Source organism: Nelumbo nucifera, chromosome 2, assembly GCF_055504915.1.
Source record: "Nelumbo nucifera cultivar China Antique chromosome 2, China Antique-T2T, whole genome shotgun sequence".
Lineage (NCBI taxonomy): Eukaryota > Viridiplantae > Streptophyta > Magnoliopsida > Proteales > Nelumbonaceae > Nelumbo > Nelumbo nucifera.
This window is the reverse complement of record NC_142650.1, coordinates 9,432,483-9,454,915: the sequence shown is the minus strand read 5'-3', so window position 1 is coordinate 9,454,915 and position 22,433 is coordinate 9,432,483. Positions and strand designations below refer to the sequence as shown.

General features: G+C 41.1%; 1 protein-coding gene across 1 annotated transcript in view; it reads right to left on the bottom strand.

Moving 5' to 3' along the window:
• The window catches only part of AL1 (alfin-like 1), a 32,144-nt gene that overhangs the window by 9,082 nt on the left and 629 nt on the right, over positions 1-22,433 (bottom strand). The window contains exon 3 of the mRNA XM_010255446.3: positions 21,984-22,206. Coding sequence (XP_010253748.1) covers positions 21,984-22,206 — 223 coding nt within the window. The remainder of the gene's footprint in view (positions 1-21,983; positions 22,207-22,433) is intronic.

Here is a 22,433-nt window from a genome sequence, read left to right as displayed (position 1 = left end):
CATGCTCCAGCTTATTCTTTGCAACGCCTTTTGTGAGGACATCAGCAAGCTGCAGATCAGAAGAAATGTGCTTACCCTTTCTCTGATAAAATGTCTATCTACTTCAATGTGCTTAGTTCGGTCATGCTGGACTGGATTATGAGCAATATTAATTGCTGCCTGGTTATCGCAGTATAGCATCATAGGTTCTTCTGCCTGAACACCGATTTCTTCCAATAGAGAACGGATCCAGAGAAGTTCTGAAACTCCATGTGCCATGGCCCTATATTCGGCTTCTACACTTGATCTTGCCACAACTGTTTGTTTTTTACTCTTCCATGAGACTAGGTTGCCCCCAACTAGGGTGCACACTCCTGAAGTTGATCTTCTGTCATCGAGGCATCCTGCCCAGTCCGCATCTGTATAGGTCTCTAGCTTGAGCTGTCCATGATCAGTAAACAATATGCCTCTGCCTGGATGTCCCTTCAGATAAGCAAGGATCCTGTCAATTGCCTTCCAGTGCTGGTCTCGTGGAGCATGCATGTATTGGCTCACTACACTTACTGCATAGGAGATGCCCGGTCTTGTCATGCACGAGTATAGCAGCCAACCCACAAGTCTTTGGTACCTCCCAAGGTCCTTTACTGGTTCACCTTCTGATGCACTGATTCTGTGGTTCTGATCAATGGGGGTGCTAGCTGCCTTTGTTCCAAGTTTCCCTGTTTCTTGGAGAAGGTCCAAGACATACTTCCTTTGAGAGATAAAAATTCCATGTTTCGATCTTGCAACTTCAATGCCTAAGAAGTATCTCAGTTCTCCAAGGTCCTTAATCTCAAATTCCTTATGCAGGTTCCACTTCAGACTATCAATCTCACTCAGATCATTCCCAGTGACAACAATATCATCCACGTAAACGATTAGGATTGACACCAAGGATCCCCTGCGCTTCACAACAAGGTGTGATCAGATTGAGTTTAAGTGTAGCCAAAAACAATCAGGGCCTTTTTGAATCTGTCGAACCATGCTCTAGGGGATTGTTTCAAGCCATATAGTGACTTCTTCAGCTTGCATACCTTTCCCTCTTTAGCATTATCATAAAAACCAGCTAGAAGATCCATATACACCTCTTCTTGCAGATCCCCATTTAGGAAAGCATTCTTCACATCCAGTTGAAACAAGGGCCAAGAGTATGAGGCAGCAAGAGAAAGGAGTATCCGAACAAAGGTCATCTTTGCAACTGGTGCAAAAGTCTCTAGATAATCAATGCCATAGGTCTGTGTGTATCCTTTTGCAACAAGTCTTGCCTTGTACCTCTCTATGCTTCCATCTGCCTTATACTTTACTGTGTAAACCCATCTGCATCCAACTGTCTCCTTGCCTTCTGGTAGGTCCACAATCTCCCATGTCTGATTTTTAATCAAAGCCTCCATCTCTTCTTGCATAGCTGCCTTCCACTCAGGTTTGGAGAGAGCCTCACTAACACCCTTGGGTATAGACACGGAATCAAGAGAAGAGAGAAAAGCACGGTAAGAAGGAGAAAGTCCACTGTAGGATAAGTATTGTGATATGCAATGAGCAGTGCACTTCCTCTTCCCTTTTCTAAGAGCAATAGGGAGATCAAGGTTATCTGTAACAGTGTTAGTGGGACCAATGGGAACTGAAATAGTAGAGGGATCAAGAGGAATACCTGGATCTATATCAGCCGAATCTGGAGTCTCCAAGGGATCGACAGGAAGTGGTGTGAGTTTTGCTGTAGTGGAATCAACCTCCTTATGAAGTCTCTGCCGTGAGTAATACTGTGAGACGGAACACAAAGGGGGGGGCAAGGTAGGTGACATCGAATAGTTGTCAAGCACAGTAGTAGGCACAATAACTGGAACTGGGAGAGGGATAGACTGCTGACTTACTTCCCCAAAACACTCCCCCTGAGAAGGATTCCTTGAGAAGAAGTATGTAGATTCGAAGAAAGTGATGTCCATATAACAAACTGGTTCCCAGAGACTGGATCATAGCAGCGGTACCCTTTCTGATTCTTTGCATATCCAAGGAAGACACATTTCTTTGCCTTGGGATCAAGCTTCGAACGGTAAGAACCAAGAATATGCGCAAAGCAGCCACACCCAAACACCCTTAGAGGAATATGAAACATCTCCCCCTGAGGAAAAAGAAGGTTGAATGGAGTGCTGAAACCAAGTAAACGAGAAGGCATCCTGTTAATCAGATATACTGTCGTGAGAACAGCATCACCCCAAAAACGAACCGGAACTGTTGCTGTGATTATCATGCTTCTTGTCATCTCAACAATGTGTCTGTTCTTTCTCTCTGCAACACCATTCTGCTGTGGACTGTAGGAACAGCTACTCTAATGGACAACACCATACTCCAACAGATATGAGGCAAGATGTCTCTCAAAATATTCCCTAGCATTGTCAGATCTGAACATCTTGATTCTAGTTCCAAACTGTGTTAATACCATCTGATGGAATTGTCTCACCAAGGATGGTACCTCATCACGTGATTTCATCAAGTAAATCCAGGAATATCGAGAGAAATCATCCACAAACAGGAGAATATAGCGATAGCCGCCCATAGAGGGAACATGATAAGGGCCCCACACATCCAAATGAATAACATCAAAAAGAGAAGAACATCTTTTATTACTCGGTTTAAAAGAGTGTCTACAATGCTTTCCAAGTTCACAACCTTCACACTTCAACCTTGACAGACTCACAGACTCAAACAGTTTTGGAAACAAAGAACTTAAAGAAGAAAAAGACAAATGGCCCAAACGATTATGCCAAAGTATAATCTGATCCACAAGTTTTGACTCACTGCCCTTGCAAACATGATGACTTTGGTGAATTGGAAGAGTATCCAGGAGGTAGATTCCATTCACTTCATGACCACTCCCAATCGTCCTCTTTGAATCCAGATCCTGCAAAATACAATGTCCAGGAGAAAAAATTACTGAGCAGTTCAGATTCTTAGTCAAACTACTAACAAATAACAAGTTGGTGCTCAATCTAGGAACATGGGGGACAGAGGGTAAACAAATGGAATCATTAATCTTGACAGATCCCTTCCCAGCAATAGGAACATGGGATCCATCAGCTGTGGAGACCCTATCTCTGCCAGAATTGAGCTGGTAAGAGGAGAAGATGGTGGAGCAATGGGTCATATGCTCTGAGGCTCCAGAGTCTATAATCCAAGGAGATCTCTCCTTACCTGAAGCAGAAACATAGTTTGCAGTGACATGTGGACTACCTGTGTGGGCAAGGGAGGTAGAGTGAGTTCCACCTGTGCTACCTGTACCTTGTTGTCCGGTTGCGGCTGAATTGGAACTAGTTGTATCCCTCTGATTCAGAAGTAACCCAAACCTCTCAAGCTCGGCCCTTACTGCAACAGCTGCAACAGACTCCAAGGCAGCTGTAGTAGGAGGGGCCGGAGTGTCACCAGTAACTGCCATATGTGCATTTCCTTTCTTATTCTTCAATCTGGTTGGCACAAGATGTGGGTGAAGCTTCCAGCAAGTATCTCTTGTATGCTTCGGTTTCTTACAGTAGTCATAGACTAAGTCTCTTTTGTCTTCCTTCTTGTTCTCATTGCCATTCTGTTTAGGTTTCACAGCACTTACCATAGCAGACTGATCAGTCATGAGATTCTTCATCATTACATCCCTCCTGCACTCCTCCCCTAACACGAATGCATATGCTTGGGAGAGAGTGACACTGTCCCTGGAAAGAAGATGTTGTCGTGCAATGTCATACTCAGGGTTAAGGCCAGCAAGGAATTCGAACACCCTATACTTCTCTAAGTGTCTTTGATAGGTAGCTGCATCCTTGGTGGTTTCCCAAGCAAAGGTCTCTAGATGATCAATCTCCTGCCACAGGGTCTTAAGGACTGAAAAATAAGTTGCAACAGATCTATCTCCCTGCCTAGTAGCAATAATCTGATTTCTTAGTTGATAAGACCTAGCAACATTCTCCTTCTGTGAATAGGTCTCTGCCACCCCATCCCATATCTCCTTAGCAGTGTTTGCCCATAAAAAGCTTTTACTTATATGTGGCAACATAGAATTACACAACCATGTCACTACCATATAATTTTCTTGCACCCACCGGGAGTTGCCAGTTTCGGGTTTTACCTCTTCATCAATAATATACCCCAAATTTCCACGAGCCCCAATGGCCATCTTTGCAGATTGGGACCATTCCAAGTAATTTGTACCATCCAACCTAATTGTAGTAATGGTTCCGGCTCTAAAGGGGTCTCCAGCACCTCCTCCCACTGGTCTCATTTCATTCCCGGGCTTATATTCAACTCTGTGTCCCTCCATGTGTCTCAAAGAGGTACAGAAAACAGCTAAAAAATGCAACAAGAATAAACAGAATACCTTCTGGAACCAACGACACTCCTTTGGTGTCCTGGACTTTCTTCCCACAAAAGATTCCTTTTCGGTGGGATGGGGAGAAGAGAGAGAAGAAGCAACCGCCCTCTCTAGAGGCCTCCAAACCACATGGAACTTGAATCGCCCCTTACAAAAAACCCAGAGGAACCCTAAAAAAATAGGGCGCCACTACCTAGGTCAAAATTGAAGAGTCCAACAAAATCAGGACTCTTCCCCTTTCTCCAGTTTTTCCTGATTCTGATGAGAAACCCTAGACCAGCTATAGGGCATACAGATCCATCAAGAAAATCCAAAAACTGGGCTTACCTGAAAGGTTCGACCAGCCTCTTAAATCTCCATGCAGTCGGCCGATCTAGGGCTGCAGGAACGAATCTCTTCAAGAACCTTCAACCCGCTCTAATACCAAGTAGAAAACCTTATGTGCTGATTTCGGCCAAGCTTCTTGTGAAAGGAAGAGTAGAAAGTTGGGGATTTCAGCAAGAGACAAAGGAAAGGGAAGAAAAGAGCAGAAGGTCGACTAGGATAGATTGACTTAACCCTAGCCGCCAGCCCCTCATTCTATTTATAATTAACTTAAGTATGAGATATTACAAAGATGCCCTAAGTAGGGTGGCAACTCAACCTAAGTAATTACAACTCTTTAAAAAATAAAGACTAATGGGCCCAAGGCCCAACAACATCTTAGTTTAAAAGGAAATAAACTAAACACAAGTCGGCCCACTCAACAAAGTCCATTATAGGCCTAAAGAATGCTCCAACCAGGTCCAAGGAAAAGTCCATCAATTCCAGCTGGAACAGGATTACAGATGGCACTAGAGTCAAATTGAATCTGGCGAATACCCCTTTGAATTTGAACACAGGAGCTGTCAGCGCCCAAGAGCTAAGGTGGCCAAGATTTAACCTTTTTCCTCTCCTTCCAAAGACATGGAGAATAGCCTTCAAACAAACCCCCCATGATCCTAATCTATGTGCCCTCTCTATTGGCATAGCATGTCTATGAATCTTCCAAGGGCCATCAAATGTTTCAAAAAGCATACCTCAACTCACAGGCAAGGCTCATTTTGTGTGGTTTATCTAACCTGGCCTGTTACTATGTTTGGATGAATTAACTTTGAATATGATGCTGAATAGTTTTTTTCTATCAGCTGTTGAATAAGTAATTTCCTATCCAATGTTTCATTTCTCCTATTCTAATTTCCCAAAAATAATATATTGCAGCCTGCCAGTCCCTCCTAATGTATTATCCTTATTCAACAAGAAATTCCCCTGATTCAGTAACCTCTTCCCTATCTTATCATCCATTTTTTTTAATCAATCTCTATCCTATCATCTTTCTCCTGATTTGAATGCTGCATATCCATGCTCACCCCTTTAATAACTGTAATCTAGCCTAGAATTATTAGACAGTTTAGACTGTGTAAGATATTTGCCCTTATCCCATATCAAGATGTGGCCATAGAATTACAGAGTCCAGTATTGCTCTTGAGGTTGAAAAGTATTCCAACAAAAGCAAATAACGAAAACATCTATAGAGGAAGAAATTCTCTAATAACAAGAGTTTTTCATGGTTCCTTCCCATGCTAAAAGTAGCTTAAGAATGCTTGAGAGAGAAATTGATCATTTGAAAAAGAATCCTAAAGTTATAATTTGTAAACATAGCCTAATGCTCTATGTTGCACAGCAAAGTTAGCAACCCAATCTCTTAGGCAACCTCTACTTTCCAAGGCACTTGACAGATGCCTAACTTCATATTATATTGTGGACTTGGTTTGGGCGTACAGAATATATTGTATACATATGATAAGGCAATCATGGTCCTGACTATCCAGGGTCTTGGGAGGGACAGACTGGATAATGGTACCTAGCATTTCTGTTGTGGCACAAAGTGGCCACTTTTAGGGCCTGTTCGTTTCCTCTTAACTCTTATCTCTTAAGAAGAATCTTTTAACTTTAAGAGAAAAATGGTTGTTCGTTTCCTCTTATTTCTTATCTCTTAAAGTGCAATCATACAACTTTTTGTTTTCCAATGATACCCCCAAAAAGACAAACAAAAACTCTCATATATGGGGTCAAAATGGATATTTGATAATTTTCAGAATTCAGAATTCAGAACAACATTCTCTGCATTTAGTGTTCAGAGGAAAGAAAAGTTCACCAATACCAATATACCTCTTAATGTAATTATTGCACTTTCAGATGTCAGACTTTAGAGCAAATGAACAGGCCCTTAGACTCAAACCCATTTTCTCACACTTGTCAGCCTGAGATTTTACCTCTACACCATACAAATGATATAATAACAAAATAGAGAAGTGCTAATAGATTAATAGATAAACCTATCATAGAATGAAGAGTATGACTTCAAAAGGTAGAGATCATTTGTTTAGACCCAAAAAAAAAAAAAAACACTTGGAAAAACACCGAAATTTGTTAAGCACCAAACTGGGGAAAATACAAGCAAGGACCTGAAAATTCAAAAACCAAATGGAACTTACTTATGAAATAAAAGATTTAACATGAAACAAACAAGAAAGAATACAAAACTACCCTAACAACAAACTGCAATGCATCACAGGCCTTCCAACTGCATCCCTGACAAAACTTTCCACTAAGGAGATAGCAATCTATGAATCCATCAGAATAATATGCCCACTTTTGAAGCCAAATTTCTAACCTCACTAATAAGATGTCTCAAATTCCAAGCTCCAATGAACCCCTCCATGTACATATGTGTACTGTGCAGAATAGGGACTCCAGACACAGTATTCTTCTTATAAAGTTTTTTTTTATCAGTAACTGAAAACTTTTATTAAATAAGAGAAATATAAGTACAAGAAAGGGGGAGATAAAATGTCTTAGCTCCCCACCGATAGATTACAAGAAAAACTTAGAAATTAGCCCAAAATAAAGAATCCCTATATGCCCCTTGTTTGGCTAGACCATCAGCAAGGAAGTTGGCACTCCTTTTCACCCAGCTGTACTTCACCTCAATACCCCTAGTAAGCCATTTGAATGTCTTCCTTTCATTGCCGCTGTTATCTTCCTTTATCCATCTAATCACCACCTATGAATCACCTTCAAGGATCAATCTCCTGAAGTTCAGATCCCGAGCTTTCTGGATACCTTCCAGAGCCGCAAAGATCTCAGCTCTAATTGAGTCTCCTTCTCCAATAGGGCCTGAGAAGAAAACTAAAATAATCCCCTCCTCATTCTTGAACACACCCCCAATTCCAGAAGGCCCTGGATTCCCCACAATACAGCCATCAATATTCAGTTTTATGAATGCAGAAGGTAGGGACATCCAAGACGGGCTAGAAGACCTCTTAAATTGGGCAGTGTTAGCTATCTCTTTCCAGTTTCTCATCAAGTCAGTCAGTGAGACATCTGTGAATAGGTCCACAGATTTCAGCCAATGGACCGCCCTTAACAGAATCAGTTCTGTTAAACTCTCATTGGTTCTTTCCTTGTCAGAAAAGATACGTGAGTTCCTTTCTTCCCACAAAGACCAACAAACTGCTGCCCTAATGCATCTCCACATCATTCTCCCTCTTTTCTTAGGCAAACTGAAGGAGGGTGAAAACAGGCTTTGCACATCCACAGGGGGAGCCCAAATACACTCAGAAAAGGGAAAAAACCCACTCCCAAATAGTCTTAGCAAAATGGCAAGAAACCAAAAGGTGGTAGCCAGTTTCCCCATCAGCTTTGCAAAGGGAACACCTATTAGAGGATAAACAAAGATTGGGTCTCTTTCTTTGAAGCAGATCAATTGTGTTGATTCTTTCCAGGAAAGCTTCCCAACAAAAACTACCAATCCGATGAGGAATGGGCTTGCTCCAAATCTCAATAACAGGGAAGGGCAACCCAAGAGGAGCAGAAGGCTGAGATAAGGTATCAAAGAATGAGGCACAGGAGAAGGTGCCCGAGGGAGAGGGGTTCCAAAATCTAGTGTCTTCCTTAGAGGGATCCAAAAAATCAGTTTCAAGAGTATTTAACAAAGAAACCAAAGAGTCCAAATCTGTATCCCTGATGGCCCTCCTCAATCCCAAGTTCCACCCAAACCCAGAAGAAGAGTCTGATGGAACAAAAAAAGAAGAGATAGGTTCATTCTTGAGGTCTGCTAGAGCATACAGAGAGGGGAACTGTTCCATTAGAGGGGAATCCCCAACCTTAGTTTGTTCCCAAAACTTTATTAGGTTACTTGAGTTCAACCCATACCTGATATAAGGGGAGAAAGCTGGAAGGATGTCATGGATGGCTTTCCAAGGAAATGCACCTGTAGACCTTGCCAGAATTCCAAGATCCCAGCCATTGTCCTCGAGCCCATGAATGCTAGCCACTATCTTTGTCCATAATTATCCTTTTCCGAAAGAAACCTCCACAACCATTTACCCAACAAAGCCATATTTCTTTTCCTGACACCCCCTATCCCAAGACCTCCTAACTTCTTACTCCTAGTCACCACTTCCTAACCCACTCTATGGACCCTTTTCTGACCGCCTAGCTCCCACAAGAAGTCCCTCATCAACTTTTCCAGCCTATTGGAGACCTTAATGGGGATCTTAAACACAGGCAAGAAATAAATAGGTAGATTAGCTAGGGTAGACGCCTAATCAAAGTTATCCTCCCCCCCCCCAAAGAAAGATAATTTTTCCTCCAAGAAGCAAGTCTTTTTTCAAGTCCTTCCACTACCGGGTTCCAAAAGCTTTCTTTCTTGGGATTATCTCCTAAGGGAGGCCTAAATAAGTCAAAGGCTAGTCCAAAGCTTCACAACCTAGCAAACCGGCGTATTCTCTTACCACCCCATCCTCCATGTTTACCTCCACGATACAACTCTTATCAAAATTCACCTTGAGATTAGACATTTGCTCAAAGAGTTGTATTGTCAATTTTAAACTTCTCATCCAATTTATGTCCTCACCTTCACAAAAAAGGATAGTATCATCTGCAAATTGCAAGTGGGTGAGTGGAGCTTCCTCCCTTCCTACTCTCCAGCCTCTCAATAAGTTCCTTGAGTCAGCTCTTTGAATTAGTCTTCCAAGGACATCTGCAACCAGGGTGAACAAAAAAGGGGAGAGAGGGTCACCTTGTCTTATCCCTCTCAAGCCAGGGAAGAAATCAACCATAGTTCCATTAACCAAAAAAGAATAATGGCAGCTTCACACAACCCCAGATCCATTTGCACCATTTGTTCCTGAACCCAAAACATCTCAACACCTCTAGCAAAAAAGACCAATCCACTAGGTCATATACCTTCTCTAGATCTAGTTTGCAAACTGCTCCCTTCTTTTTTGATTTCCTAAAGCTCTCCAGACTCTCATTTGCAATCAGGATTTGATCAGTGATCTGTCTTCCTTCCACAAACGCACATTGGTCGAGTGTAATAATATAAGGGAGAACTCTCTTAATCATAAGAGAAAGAACTTTTGCAATTAATTTATACAAATTGTTTACCAAGCTGATTGGCCTAAAATCCCTCGGGTGTGAGGCCTCTTTCTTCTTTAGGACCAAAGTAATAAATGTGGAATTCAACCCCGAGTTAATTACCCCCCCCCCTTCTATGAAACTTATCAAAAACTGACATCAGATCTTGTTTCAAAATTTCCCAACAGTCTTGGTAGAAAGCCATTTTGAAGCCATCAAGGCCTGGAGCTTTTGATCTGTCCATTGAGAAAAATGCTTCCTTCTTCCAATTTAAAACTCCTTTCTAACCACTCCCTTCTCTCTTCTCCCACATTCGACCATTCCAGTCCATCTATTAAGCTGAGTAAAGAAGGATGAATAAACAAGTCTTCTCAAATTAGATGGGACCTCAACTGTATACCAGACAACATACATTAAAAGAAGAAGAAAGAAGCAAGTACAAGACTAACATTTGAGGGTAGCCCCCCATAGTGGACATTCTGGAGAACAATATCCAACCAAACTACTCAAGGAGCAGAAACACAAAAAATGCCCATAAGCATTTAAACAATGAGACATCATCAACAATATAGCAAGCCCAGAAATTCAAAGTAATAGAGATGAAACTGAAGAATGGGCTGTTCTTAGCCCCAAATGCCAAACTTTGCTGGGTCCAAAGGTGCAATTTTTAAATCTTGAATCAGCCCAAGGATGTGGAAATCGAGTTTCCATGAGAGAACACATTTCCCTCCTAGGATCGATCTAGAATAACTATCATATTTTAATTCAAAGATTGGGTTGAATTTTACCTGATCTAGATGCCAGAAATGCAGCTCCCAAAGTAGTATGACATGCCCAAGGATTCAGCCAAAATTGAACTCCAAGCTGAAGATGGCACAACCCCACATTGTAAGAATTCGATCTAGTCAATTTGTGTAAATCAATGTGCACTTCAATTCTCCACTTGAATGCATTGTTGATCACTCAAAAAGTTTGGGTTTTTTCTGGAAAAAACTCAGGAAGAGAGAGAGAGAGGTCTCCTTTCAGCCTTGGTCAAACTAGGGTTTTGGGAGAAGGGAGAACTATTCTTGATGGTGATATGTCTCTCAATTCTCCTACACTATCTTATATAGAGCTGGACTCCTAGAGTCCTAAAAGGAGTTTCCCAATCAAATTTCTAACTGAATTAGAAGTTTTAATTAGGAAATAATCCTAATAACCCATAATGTCCAACTATTTCCTAGTCAAACTAGGCAAGTGACTACTCAAACTAGTCTTGTTGGTAACAAATTTGACCTTTTATTTCATGCCTTTGATTAGTCAATTTGACCTAAACCTTGTATGGCATGAAACCAACTAAGCTCCAAAATTAAACCATGTGGTTCAGCCCATATGTTAAAACACATGGGCCAAATTTACTAGTTAGACCTAGTGAACCACCCACCCAATCTTATTAGGCTTGGAACCAGCCCAACACTTATATACAAGTGGGGTGGGTTTCAGCCATCCTATGAGCCCAAACTTAATGGTTTAACCAATAATATCAATACACTACCCATATAGAAAGACCTCTTCTCTAACTGGAAGATGTAGTGTCACACCCTCTACTCAGATGGATCCAAGTATTAAAACCTCTTGCAAACCCTTTTATAAAATGGACTATTTATAGATATAAATACATTTTGCAAACTGATCTCAAAACCAAATTGAAATCCACTACCAGCAATTTTAGGTTTCCATTAGACAGAGTGTAATCCAGGATATTATTCCCTTTGAAAAAGTGGTTGATCCTATTACAATGTGTTATGATTCGGCCTGCCTTAGAATTCTATCTGTCTGAGATCGGTTATGTAGAAAGAGATAGAAAGGTGGAAGAAAGAGAGAAAGAGAGAAGGGGAAATTCTGGTTCGAATTGGAGGTCTCAACATAACCTTCTCCCAGTCGGCCAGACAGAACTTATATTATTAAAAATGATTGAAAAGACATATGTGCCCTTATTTAAGTTAGGAGCACTGGTTCCAACACAACATTACAGATCAGCAACATTAATCTAGGTATAAAGACAGAAATACCCCTACACTAACACTCCCCCTCAAGCTGGTGAGTATATATCATATACTCCCAACTTGTTACATATGTGGTCCACTCTTCCCCGACTCAAGCCTTTTGTAAATAAGTCAGCCCACTGATTTCCTGTATTAACATGTGTAGTGTCTAGTTCTCCAGTCAGCACCTTCTCCCTCACAAAGTGGCAGTCTACTTCAATGTGCTTGGTTCTTTCATGAAACACCGGATTAGAGGAAATATGAACTGCAGCCTGATTATCACAATGGAGCTTCATTGGAGTGTTGATGTTGTACCCTACTTCCTGTAGAAGGTTCCTTAGCCACACTAATTCACAAGCGGTGTGCGCCATAGCCCTATATTCTGCTTCTGCACTGCTTCTTGCCACAACCGTCTGCTTCTTACTTTTCCATGTCACCAAGTTACCTCCCAGGAAAGTGCAATAGCCTGTAGTAGACCGCCTATCAGACATAGAACCAGCCCAGTCAGCATCAGAATACCCTTCTATTTCAAGTTTTCCGCCACTCTTGTATATCAGACCGCGACCCGAAGCCCCTTTTAGATACCTCACAATTCTCAGAATTGCATTCCAATGAGGAATCAGAGGTTTTTGCATGAACTGGCTTACCACACTAACCGCAAATGAGATGTCTGGTCTAGTAATGGTTAGGTAGTTCAGTTTACCCACAAGTCGTCGATATCTGCCAGGGTCTTCAAACACTTCACCCATATCACTACTTAGCTTGGTATTTGTGTCCATGGGTGTTTCAACTGGTTTGGCACCCAACAAGCCTGTTTCTTCCAGCAAATCAAGCACATATTTTCTCTGGCACAGGTTAATACCATACTTGGATCTTGCTACCTCTATCCCCAAGAAGTATTTCAGCTTACCAAGATCCTTTGTCTGAAAATGATCCTGCAGATAAGTCTTCAGCCTGTCAATACCCATGTTATCATTTCCAATAATAACAATATCATCTACATACACCACCAATAGTATTTTTCCTCCCGGAGAGTCATGACTAAATACAGAATGGTCAACTTTGCACTGTTTCATACCAAACTTCTTTACCACCTCACTGAACCTACCAAACCATGCTCGAGGAGACTGTTTAAGCCCATATATAGCCTTCCTTAGTCTACACACCTTACCATCCTCCCCCTGAGCAACAAACCCTGGAGGTTGCTCCATGTAGACCTCCTCGAGTAAGTCACCATGCAAGAAGGCATTCTTGATATCAAGTTGATATAGTGGCCACTCATACATGGCTACAAGAGAGATCACAACACGAACTGACCCTATCTTAGCAACCGGTGAGAAGGTCTCTATGTAGTCAATACCATAGGTTTGGGAGTACCCTTTTGCAACCAATCGTGCTTTCAGGCATTCAACACTACCATCAGGCAGATACTTAACCGTATAAACCCATTTACGACCAACAACTTGCTTCCCAGGAAGAAGAGCAGTGAGGTCCCAAGTATGATTATGATGAAGGGCAGAGAGTTCTTCTTCCATGGCTCGGCACTACCCTGGAAAGGCAAGGGCTTCCTGGACATCCTTAGGGACAACAACTGATGATAACAAGGTGACAAACTGGCGATGGGAAGCGGAAAGGTGAGTAAGTGAAACATAATTAGAAATAGGATGAAGGGTGCAATTGCGTTTACCTTTCCGCAAAGCAATGGGGAGGTCAAGCTCAGATGCTTTGTGCGGGTCTGGTGCCGGATCCGTCGACGGAGATGTAGCCGGAGGAGTAGTAGTTGGTACACGTGGGCAATGTGTATACACCTGACGGATAGGTGGGCGTTCAACAGGTGGTGGCACCGGAGGCAAGGGTTTGGTCACGGCTGGAACCAAGGGAAGAGGGTCAACAACGGGAAGTGGAAGAGGAGGAAGAAGCATCACCGGACCCCAAAAAGAACGGAGTAGACTCAAAGAAGGTGACATCAGCACACACAAAGGACCGTCGAGAACTAGGATGGTAACACCTATACCTTTTCTGGGTCCAAGAATAGCCAAGGAAGATGCACTTAAGAGAACAGGCATCGAACTTGTCATTCCCGGGACCCAGATTATGGACGAAGCAAACACACCCAAATACCCTCGGCGTAAGAGGAAATAGAGACAAAGCGGGAAACAAGACCTGAAATGGAGAATGACCATCAAGGATGAACGTGGGCATCCGATTAATCAGAAAGCACGAGGTAAGCACTGCATCACTCCAAAAGGGTTTGGGAACATGCATGTGATGCATGAGGGATCTTACTGTTTCCAGGAGATGGCGATTATTTCTCTCAGCCACCCCATTTTGTTGTGAGGTGTAGGTACATGAGGTATGATGTATAATGCCGTGTTGGTCCAGGTATTCCTGAAATGATGAGGACAAATATTCGCGGCCATTATCAGAACGGAAAACTTTGATGTAGGTACCAAATTGGTTACGAATCTCAGCATAAAATTTCTGAAAAATGGTAAACAATTCACTTCTTTCTTATATTAGATAGAGCCACGTCATCCTTGAAAAATCATCTACAAAAATGACAAAATATCTGTATCCATTATATGACATCACTTTATAAGGACCCCAAACATCTGAATGAATTAAAGAAAAAGGACTCGACACACGGTTATCAACCCTAGAACTAAAGGGAACATGATGGTGTTTCCCAAACTGACACGACTCACAATCCAAAACAGAAAACTGACTCAAGGACGGAACCAAAGACTTCAAGACTTTTAGCGACAGATGACAAAATCGGCAGTGCCACTGGAGAGGAGAAAGGGATGACTGAAGAGATGTTGAAGTTCTACCACCACCACCGTCAAGATAATACAGTCCACCAGCTTCATGCCTTCCACCAATCTTCATCCCCATCTTGAGATCTTGAAAAACACACATAGAAGGATAAAAGGTAATGGAGCAGTTAAGTGATTTGGTCAGCTTACTAACAAACATAAGATTAAAAGGCAATTTAGGAACATACAAAACTGAGGAAAGGGATACAGGATCTAGGTCAACATTACCAACACCACAAATTGAGGATGTGGAACCATTAGCAAGGGTGACAGATTGTGATGTTGAGCAATGAGATAAGGAAGAAAACACACCTGGAGTTCTAGTCATGTGATCGGAGGCTCCAGAGTCAATGATCCAGGGATTGAGTGTGGATGCCAGACAAGCCATACCTGAGTGAGCGAAAGTCGTCGTGTTCTGCTGTGATTGGATAAACCTCTCATATTCATCACGGGAAACACTCACCATCTCCTTCATGGGACCATCTGTGGGTGTAGGAGGTATCTGATCAGATGAATGATTCTCCTGTCTAAAGCTGGAGCTTGAGTCACAGGTCGCGGCATGATTGGCCCAGGTTGAGGGTGGACCATGTAGATCATAACAATAGTTAATGGTATGTCCATCCATACCACAATGAGCGCACTTCCTCGGGCATGAGCCACGTCCTCTACCACGGGCTCCCCCTGAATCTCTGCCCCCAGTACGACCACCACCACGATTATAAGTAGGCCCACCATTGCCACTTCGGCCATACACAGAACCACTACCACCACCACGGCCAGATTGAGCTCCCCTAGCTCCACCTCTAGTACCATGGCCTCTCGATACAACAAAGGTAGATCTATCTGAGATATTAGAGTTCTCAGTAGATCCGATAGAAATCCTCCGGAGTCGAGCAAATACCTCTTCTAAGGAGGGAAGAGCTGATCCTCCAAATATCTGAGCCCGTACTGGTTCATATTCAGACTTCAGTCCCACAAAAAATTTAGTCACATCAAGCTGTTCTCTCTGTTGCTGTTGAATCTTGACATCAGAAGTGAGAGGGTGATAGACATTCAACTCATTACGTATGTTTCTCATGTTGGCATAGTACTCCTCAAGACTCTGATTGCCCTGTTGCAGGTTAAAGTACTCTTGATACAACTGATACACTCTGGTTGTATTGTCCTGACCCGAATACAATTTCTTCGCATGGTCCCACACATCTTTGGTAGTGCCAAGAAAGATGAAGTTTACACTAATCCTGGGTTCCATACTATTCCACAACCATGTGATGATCTGAGCATCCTCTTGCTCCCAGTCTTCATACTCGTGAGAGTCAGTGGAGGGTTTCTCCTCTCTTATGTGTTTAACCTTCTTCTTTGCCTTCAGAAAGACTTCGACGGATTTAGCCCAAGGCACATAATTCTCTCCATTTAGTTTAATGGAGGTCATCTGAACATTCAGGTAGTCTGTAGGCACCATCACACTAGGTTTACAATCACTGTTATCTCCCATTATGTTATCACCGATTCTGCACACTTGCTGAATTCTATTACCACTGAATTCTGCACACTGCACACAACTAGATCACACCTGTCACACTGGTTTCAGCACTTGTTGTTGCTGAAAAGTGTGCTCTTTACACCACAAACCCTACTCCTACAACTACTTGAAATCTCACCACTATATGATCATAACTCTTCCTTCGAAATACACAAAAACCAGCATAAACCCTAGCACATTACTGTCTGAAACCCTAGCATATGGTCTGAAACACACTTCCTATTTGATCCATAACAGATATCATGCACTGAGATCTCTTACCTTATCACTGAAGTAACAACCACACGAGCAGGAAATCAGTCCACACACGACAGCCACTGCACCACACAGATCGGCCCTCTATTCTTCATCGATTAGAGGAGGGCGATCTTAGAAACCACAGCAATCGACCACACACGACCTGACTAGAGGCATAGAAACCTCTAAGGGAAGAGGGCGATCACTCCTTTTCAGCCCTTTCCCTTATCTCCAGTCGAATGCAGAAAAAAATGAGAAACCCTAGATAGGGTGCGCAGAGAATAGAAATCTAGGTAGATTCAATCAGCTCTGATACCATGTTATGATTCGGCCTGCCTTAGAATTCTATTTGTCTGAGATCGGTTAGGTAGAAAGAGGTAGAAAGGTGGAAGAAAGAGAGAAAGAGAGAAGGGGAAATTCTGGTTCGAACTGGAGGTCTCAACATAACCTTCTCCCAATTGGCCAGATAGAACTTATATTATTAAAAATGATTGAAAAGACATATGTGCCCTTATTTAAGTTAGGAGCACTGGTTCCAACACAACATTACAGATCAGCAACATTAATCTAGGTATAAAAACAGAAATACCCCTACGCTAACACAATGATCACCCACTCAAGTGCTATTCCAAACTGCTCCAATATACCCAAATATTCGGCCCTAAGTGGATCCCACCGATTGGTACGTCAAAAGCAACTCAGTCCAACATTTAGTGAAGTATCACCATCAAGTTTGGAGTTGAATGCAATTTTCCAGTTTTGCCCCCTAATAGTTGAGACCCCACCAATTCGGTAGTACAATAATGTCAACCTTAATATGATTAACTCCCAAGTTTATCAAATGGCTAGAACATTCTAAGCTAACACGAGTCTCGTAAATGCCCAACTTGAGTGATAACCATAGAAACATACAAAAACACACATGAAATAACAATGTTATGATTTCATTCAATAATAAATAACAAATTACATCAGTCTGGTTGGAACAGAGGGCGTACACTATCTAACAACCCCCACTTTCACTTGGGTTCAATCAATTACAAGTCAAAGTCTCATACTACCCACATGTTTATCAAACACTTTGTATGTTAGTGGCTTAGTTAATGGGTTTGCCACATCACCCGTTGATGCTATCTTCTGTATTTGGATGTCCCCTCTTCTAACTATCTCCTTCAAGATGCCGTACTTCCTCTCAATGTGCTTAGACTTCAAGTGGGCTCTTGGCTCCTTAACTTGAGCAATGGTTCCAATGTTGTGACACACCAATGGAATGGGTGATGTGTTGGTCAATATGATTCCCAGTTCATGGACAAATTTCTTTATCCATATTGCTTCCTTGGCAGTTTCACTTGCAATAATGTACTTAGCCTCGGTTGTGGAATCCGCTATGGAACCTTGTTTGTTGCTTCTCCAATTGACTGCAAAAAGATCCCAATAGATGTAGACTTTTTATCATCTTGATCTAATTGGAAGCCTTTGTATACTCGACAACCTGTAGTGAACTATCGTCAAAGATTAAACAATAGTCTTTGGTTCTTCTTAAGTATTTAAGTATGTTTTTCATTGTAGTCCAATGTTCCTATCCTAAGTTGGACTAATATCTACTTACAATATTGACAATTTGCACAATATCAAGCAAAATACACAACATAGCATACATGATGCTCCCTGCAGGAGAGGTATAGGGAATCATAATCATCTTCATGTCCTCGATCTCCTTGGGAATCTTGGGTGATATACCCATGGATAGAGTGACTCCATGATTGAAAGGGATAAATCCCTTCCTAGAGTCATGCATGTTGAACCTCTTTATGATCTTATCAGTGTAAGTAGACTGAGACAATCCTTTTTTTTTCTCAATAATAGAAACAATTCATTAATGAGAAATAAGAGATAGGTACAGAAGCAAGGGGAGATAAACTCTCTTAACTCTCTCAAAAGTAATAGATTACAAACAAGTCCAAAACAAATGATTTCTTTCCACCCCTTGTTTGGCTAGTGCATCTACAAAGGAATTGGCACATCTCTTAACCCATTGTACCCTTACTATCATATCCCGAGTTAGCCATTTAAATACTCTCTTTTCATTCAGGTAGCTCTAAATGTTGCTCTCCTCCTTTTGCAATCAATCTATTACCAACTCCGAGGGGAGTCTCCTTCCCCAATTGGGCCTGAGAACATGGCAACAATCGCACCCACCTCATTGCTACCATCATTTATCGGGGACTAGAAGAGTCCACACTAGATGAGGAACAACCTTGTTAGGGGCTGAACAAGCAACTTCCTTCCAATTGTTCAACAAAGCTGAAGTGGGAATATCTCAATATCTTCAAGGACTTCACCCCTTGTATTACCCTTGCCATAATTACTTCAATAATTGCTTCTCTAGATCTTTCCTTATCAGCAAATGCTCTTTGATTCCTTTCCTCCTTTCCTCCCAGATTGCCCAGTATACAGCAGCCCTTGTACATCTCCATAAAGCCCTCCCCCTTTTCTTTGAACAATTACCGGCAGTAAGACCAAAGAGACTTCAAACATCTAGTTTACAAAGAACGCACCAAAAAGGCTTCTTTCTTTGAAGGAGGTCACTAGTGTTGATCCTTCCCTAGAAGGGCTTCCCAATAGAAAGCCCCAATCCTAGGTGGAATCGATTTACCCCATACTTTTTTAACTGGAAAGGTTTGCCAACACTATGAGAAGGCACTGTTAAAGCTTTAACGAATGAAGCACAGGAAAAAAATACTTGAGGAAGAAGGAATCCATATTCTTGAGTCCAACTTTGAAGGGTCCAAGCAAACTCCTTGTAAGATATGAAGAAGAGATAGAAGGCTATTTAGGTCTGAATCCCTGGTTCCCCTTCTAAAACCCAAATCCCAGTCAATCTCAAGACCCTCAATAGGAGATGAAAGGAAGGTGGGAATTGGTTCACTTTTGTAGTCAGACAAGGCAAACAAAGAAGGAAAGCACTCTTTCAAGGGTAATTCTCCCACCCACAAATGTTCCCAGAATTTTACCAAGTTCCCAGAGAAAGGATTATACCTGATAAAAGGAAGGAAGGAAGGTAGGATGGCATGTATTGAATTCCAAGGAGAAGCACTAGTAGCTCAAGGCAACACTCTGGCATCCCAACCTTCAGCCTTTAGTCGTCAGCCCATGAATACTCAAAATCACCTTAGCCCATAACCTATCCTTCTCAACTGGAAGCCTCTACAACCACTTCCCTAAGAGAGTCGTATTTCTTTTTTGAAGATTACCAATTCCTAAGCCCCCATAATTCAAACTCTTATTGCCTGTTCATTTGCTCTTATGTCTGACATCTAAAAGTGCAATAATTACATTAAGAGGTATATTGGTATTAGTGAACTTTCTTTCCTCTTAACTCTAAATGCAGATAATGGTGTTCTGAATTCTAAATTCTGAAAATTATCAAATATCCATTTTGACCCCATATATGAGAGTTTTTGTTTGTCTTTTGGGGGTATCACTGGAAAACAAAAAGTTGTATGATTACACTTTAAGAGATAAGAGATAAGAGAAAACAAACAACCATTTTTCCCTTAAAGTTAAAAGATTCATCTTAAGAGATAAGAGTTAAGAGGAAACGAACAGGCCCTTAGTTACAATTTACCAATTGACCCTGTTATCTTTCCTTTCCTCCCCTGGTTCCCACAAGAAATCCCTAAATATTTTTCCTAGGATTTTGGAAACCCCAACTGGCATTTTGAAAATTGAAAGATAATAAACAGGTAGGCTAGCCAATGTTGACTTAATTAGGGTTATCCTCCCTCCCAAGGACAGGTAGTTTCTCTTCCAAGAGGCTAACATCTTTGTGACTCTCTCCACCACTGGATTCCAAAAATTGGCACTTCTCGAATTGTCTCCCAACGGAAGGTCCAAATAAGTCATAGGCCAATGCGATACTACACAACCCAATATAACTGCACAATTTGACATCTCCCTTTCATCCATATTCACTCCCACTACACAACTCTTATCAAAATTGATTTTCAAATTTGATATTCGCTCAAAGAGTTAGACCACTAGTTTCAGATTTCTCACCCAACTAAAGATCACTGCCTTCATAAAATAAGATTGTGTCATCCGCAAACTACAAATGTGTAATAAGCACTCTATCCCTTCCCACTCTCCAATCTCTAACCAATTCCCTAGAATCTACTTTTTTGATTAATCTCCCCAATACATCAGCTATCAAGGTAAAAAGAAAGGGGGATAGAGAGTCACCCTACCTAATCCCTCTAATGGCTGGAAAGTGATCAACTACAGTCCCATTTGCCAGAATTGAGTAGTGGCAAGTTTTCAGACAACCTCGAATCCATTTACACTATCAAATCGTAAGCCTTTTTCAAAATCAAGTTTACACACTATTCCTTTCTTCCTACCCCTCTTGAAATCCTACACACTCTCATTTGCAATTAAAATCTGATCAATAATTTGTCTATCTTTTACAAAAGCTCCTTGATTTGGGGAGATGATAAAAGGAAGCACAACTCTAATTCTTTGAGACAAAACCTTTGCAATGATTTTATACAGGCTATTAACTAGGCTGATTGGTCTGAAATCCTTTAGGTGGTTTGCTTCTGCTTTCTTTGGGATCAAAGCAATAAAAGTTGAGTTCATTCTAGGACAGTCCTATTAATCACTTCAATCTATCACTATAGAGTCAGAGGCCCAAGATATAGAAGCCTATCCAAGATCCTTTATAGAGAACTATTGTGAAAGTCATACTTTCAGTGAAGACAACATTCCTAATATCATTCCCAATGAGCGGAATGTCATCCACATAGGGTACTAGAAATAGAGATGTCATACATTGCAGCTTATCATTTTGAGAAATAATGGTTGTTTTAATAAAAGATGGAAATGGTAACCTGTGGTAGATTGATTCACAAGAAGAAATGACAAAGATTGGACAAAAAAATAATATCATAACTACTACATCACATATCCGGCAATTATATTGTAAGTGAAATTATATTTATAACCGTCATGGCTCTAAAATTGATGATTCAGCACCCTTACAAAAAACACAACTATCATGTAGTTTGACATTCATGGGTTTAGCTTGTTGTTTGAGATAGTAAAGGCATCTTGAAAGGCTTGGAAAATAACATCACAATTATTATATTCCCATATCCAGTAATTCTAGTGTAGGTGAAATTATATTTGTTACCAATAGAGCCATGAAATTGGCCTTTGACATTGTGGATTTGATGACAATTGCTTCTTCAATTACACCCAAAATATTTAAGAGTTTCACCAAGCCATACGACAATGAATTATACATCCATTAGAAAACATGAAAGAATAAAGTAACATAATAAACCCACGGATTGGAAAGTAGGAAGAAGACAAAGAAAATCAAACAAGGGACTTTCACTAAAAAATTAAGACAATACAAATTCGCGCTGTAGCATACATGTTTTTTGGCACCAATTTGGCAATATCTGACAAATAATATTCAAAACATTTAACCATACTCAAAAACAACAAACTACCACAACTACAAATACAAATGCAAAACAAACAACATGTACCTCTCATTGCGATTAAGGCGTGCACCGAAATAGAAAGCCACGGAGAGCAACCAAGAATCACTGTGCACAGCAACCAAAGAAAGCCAGTCCTTGCGGTTCATCCCATCTCTTGCGAAATTGATTCCTAATGCCGGCTCGGGAAGCTCCGGAGGAACTTCCTCCGCGGGAAGAGTAACTTCCCAAGTTTCATTAGGATGTCCATATAGGCATAAATTATCTTTCTCTGAAAAATTATGCGAAAACAAAGGAATAAAAATAAATTAAAAAAAAAAAAGCATAAACACCTAGACCCAAAATTTATCACTACTGTGTTTGCTTGTTGTGGTTTGTTTGTTTAACAAATCATTTTTCTACCAAAAAAAATTAACTAACATCATATAATTACTTAAAATTCAAAGTGCACAAGGAAAACTCAACGTTCCAAACAGAGGAAAACAAAATTACACGTAT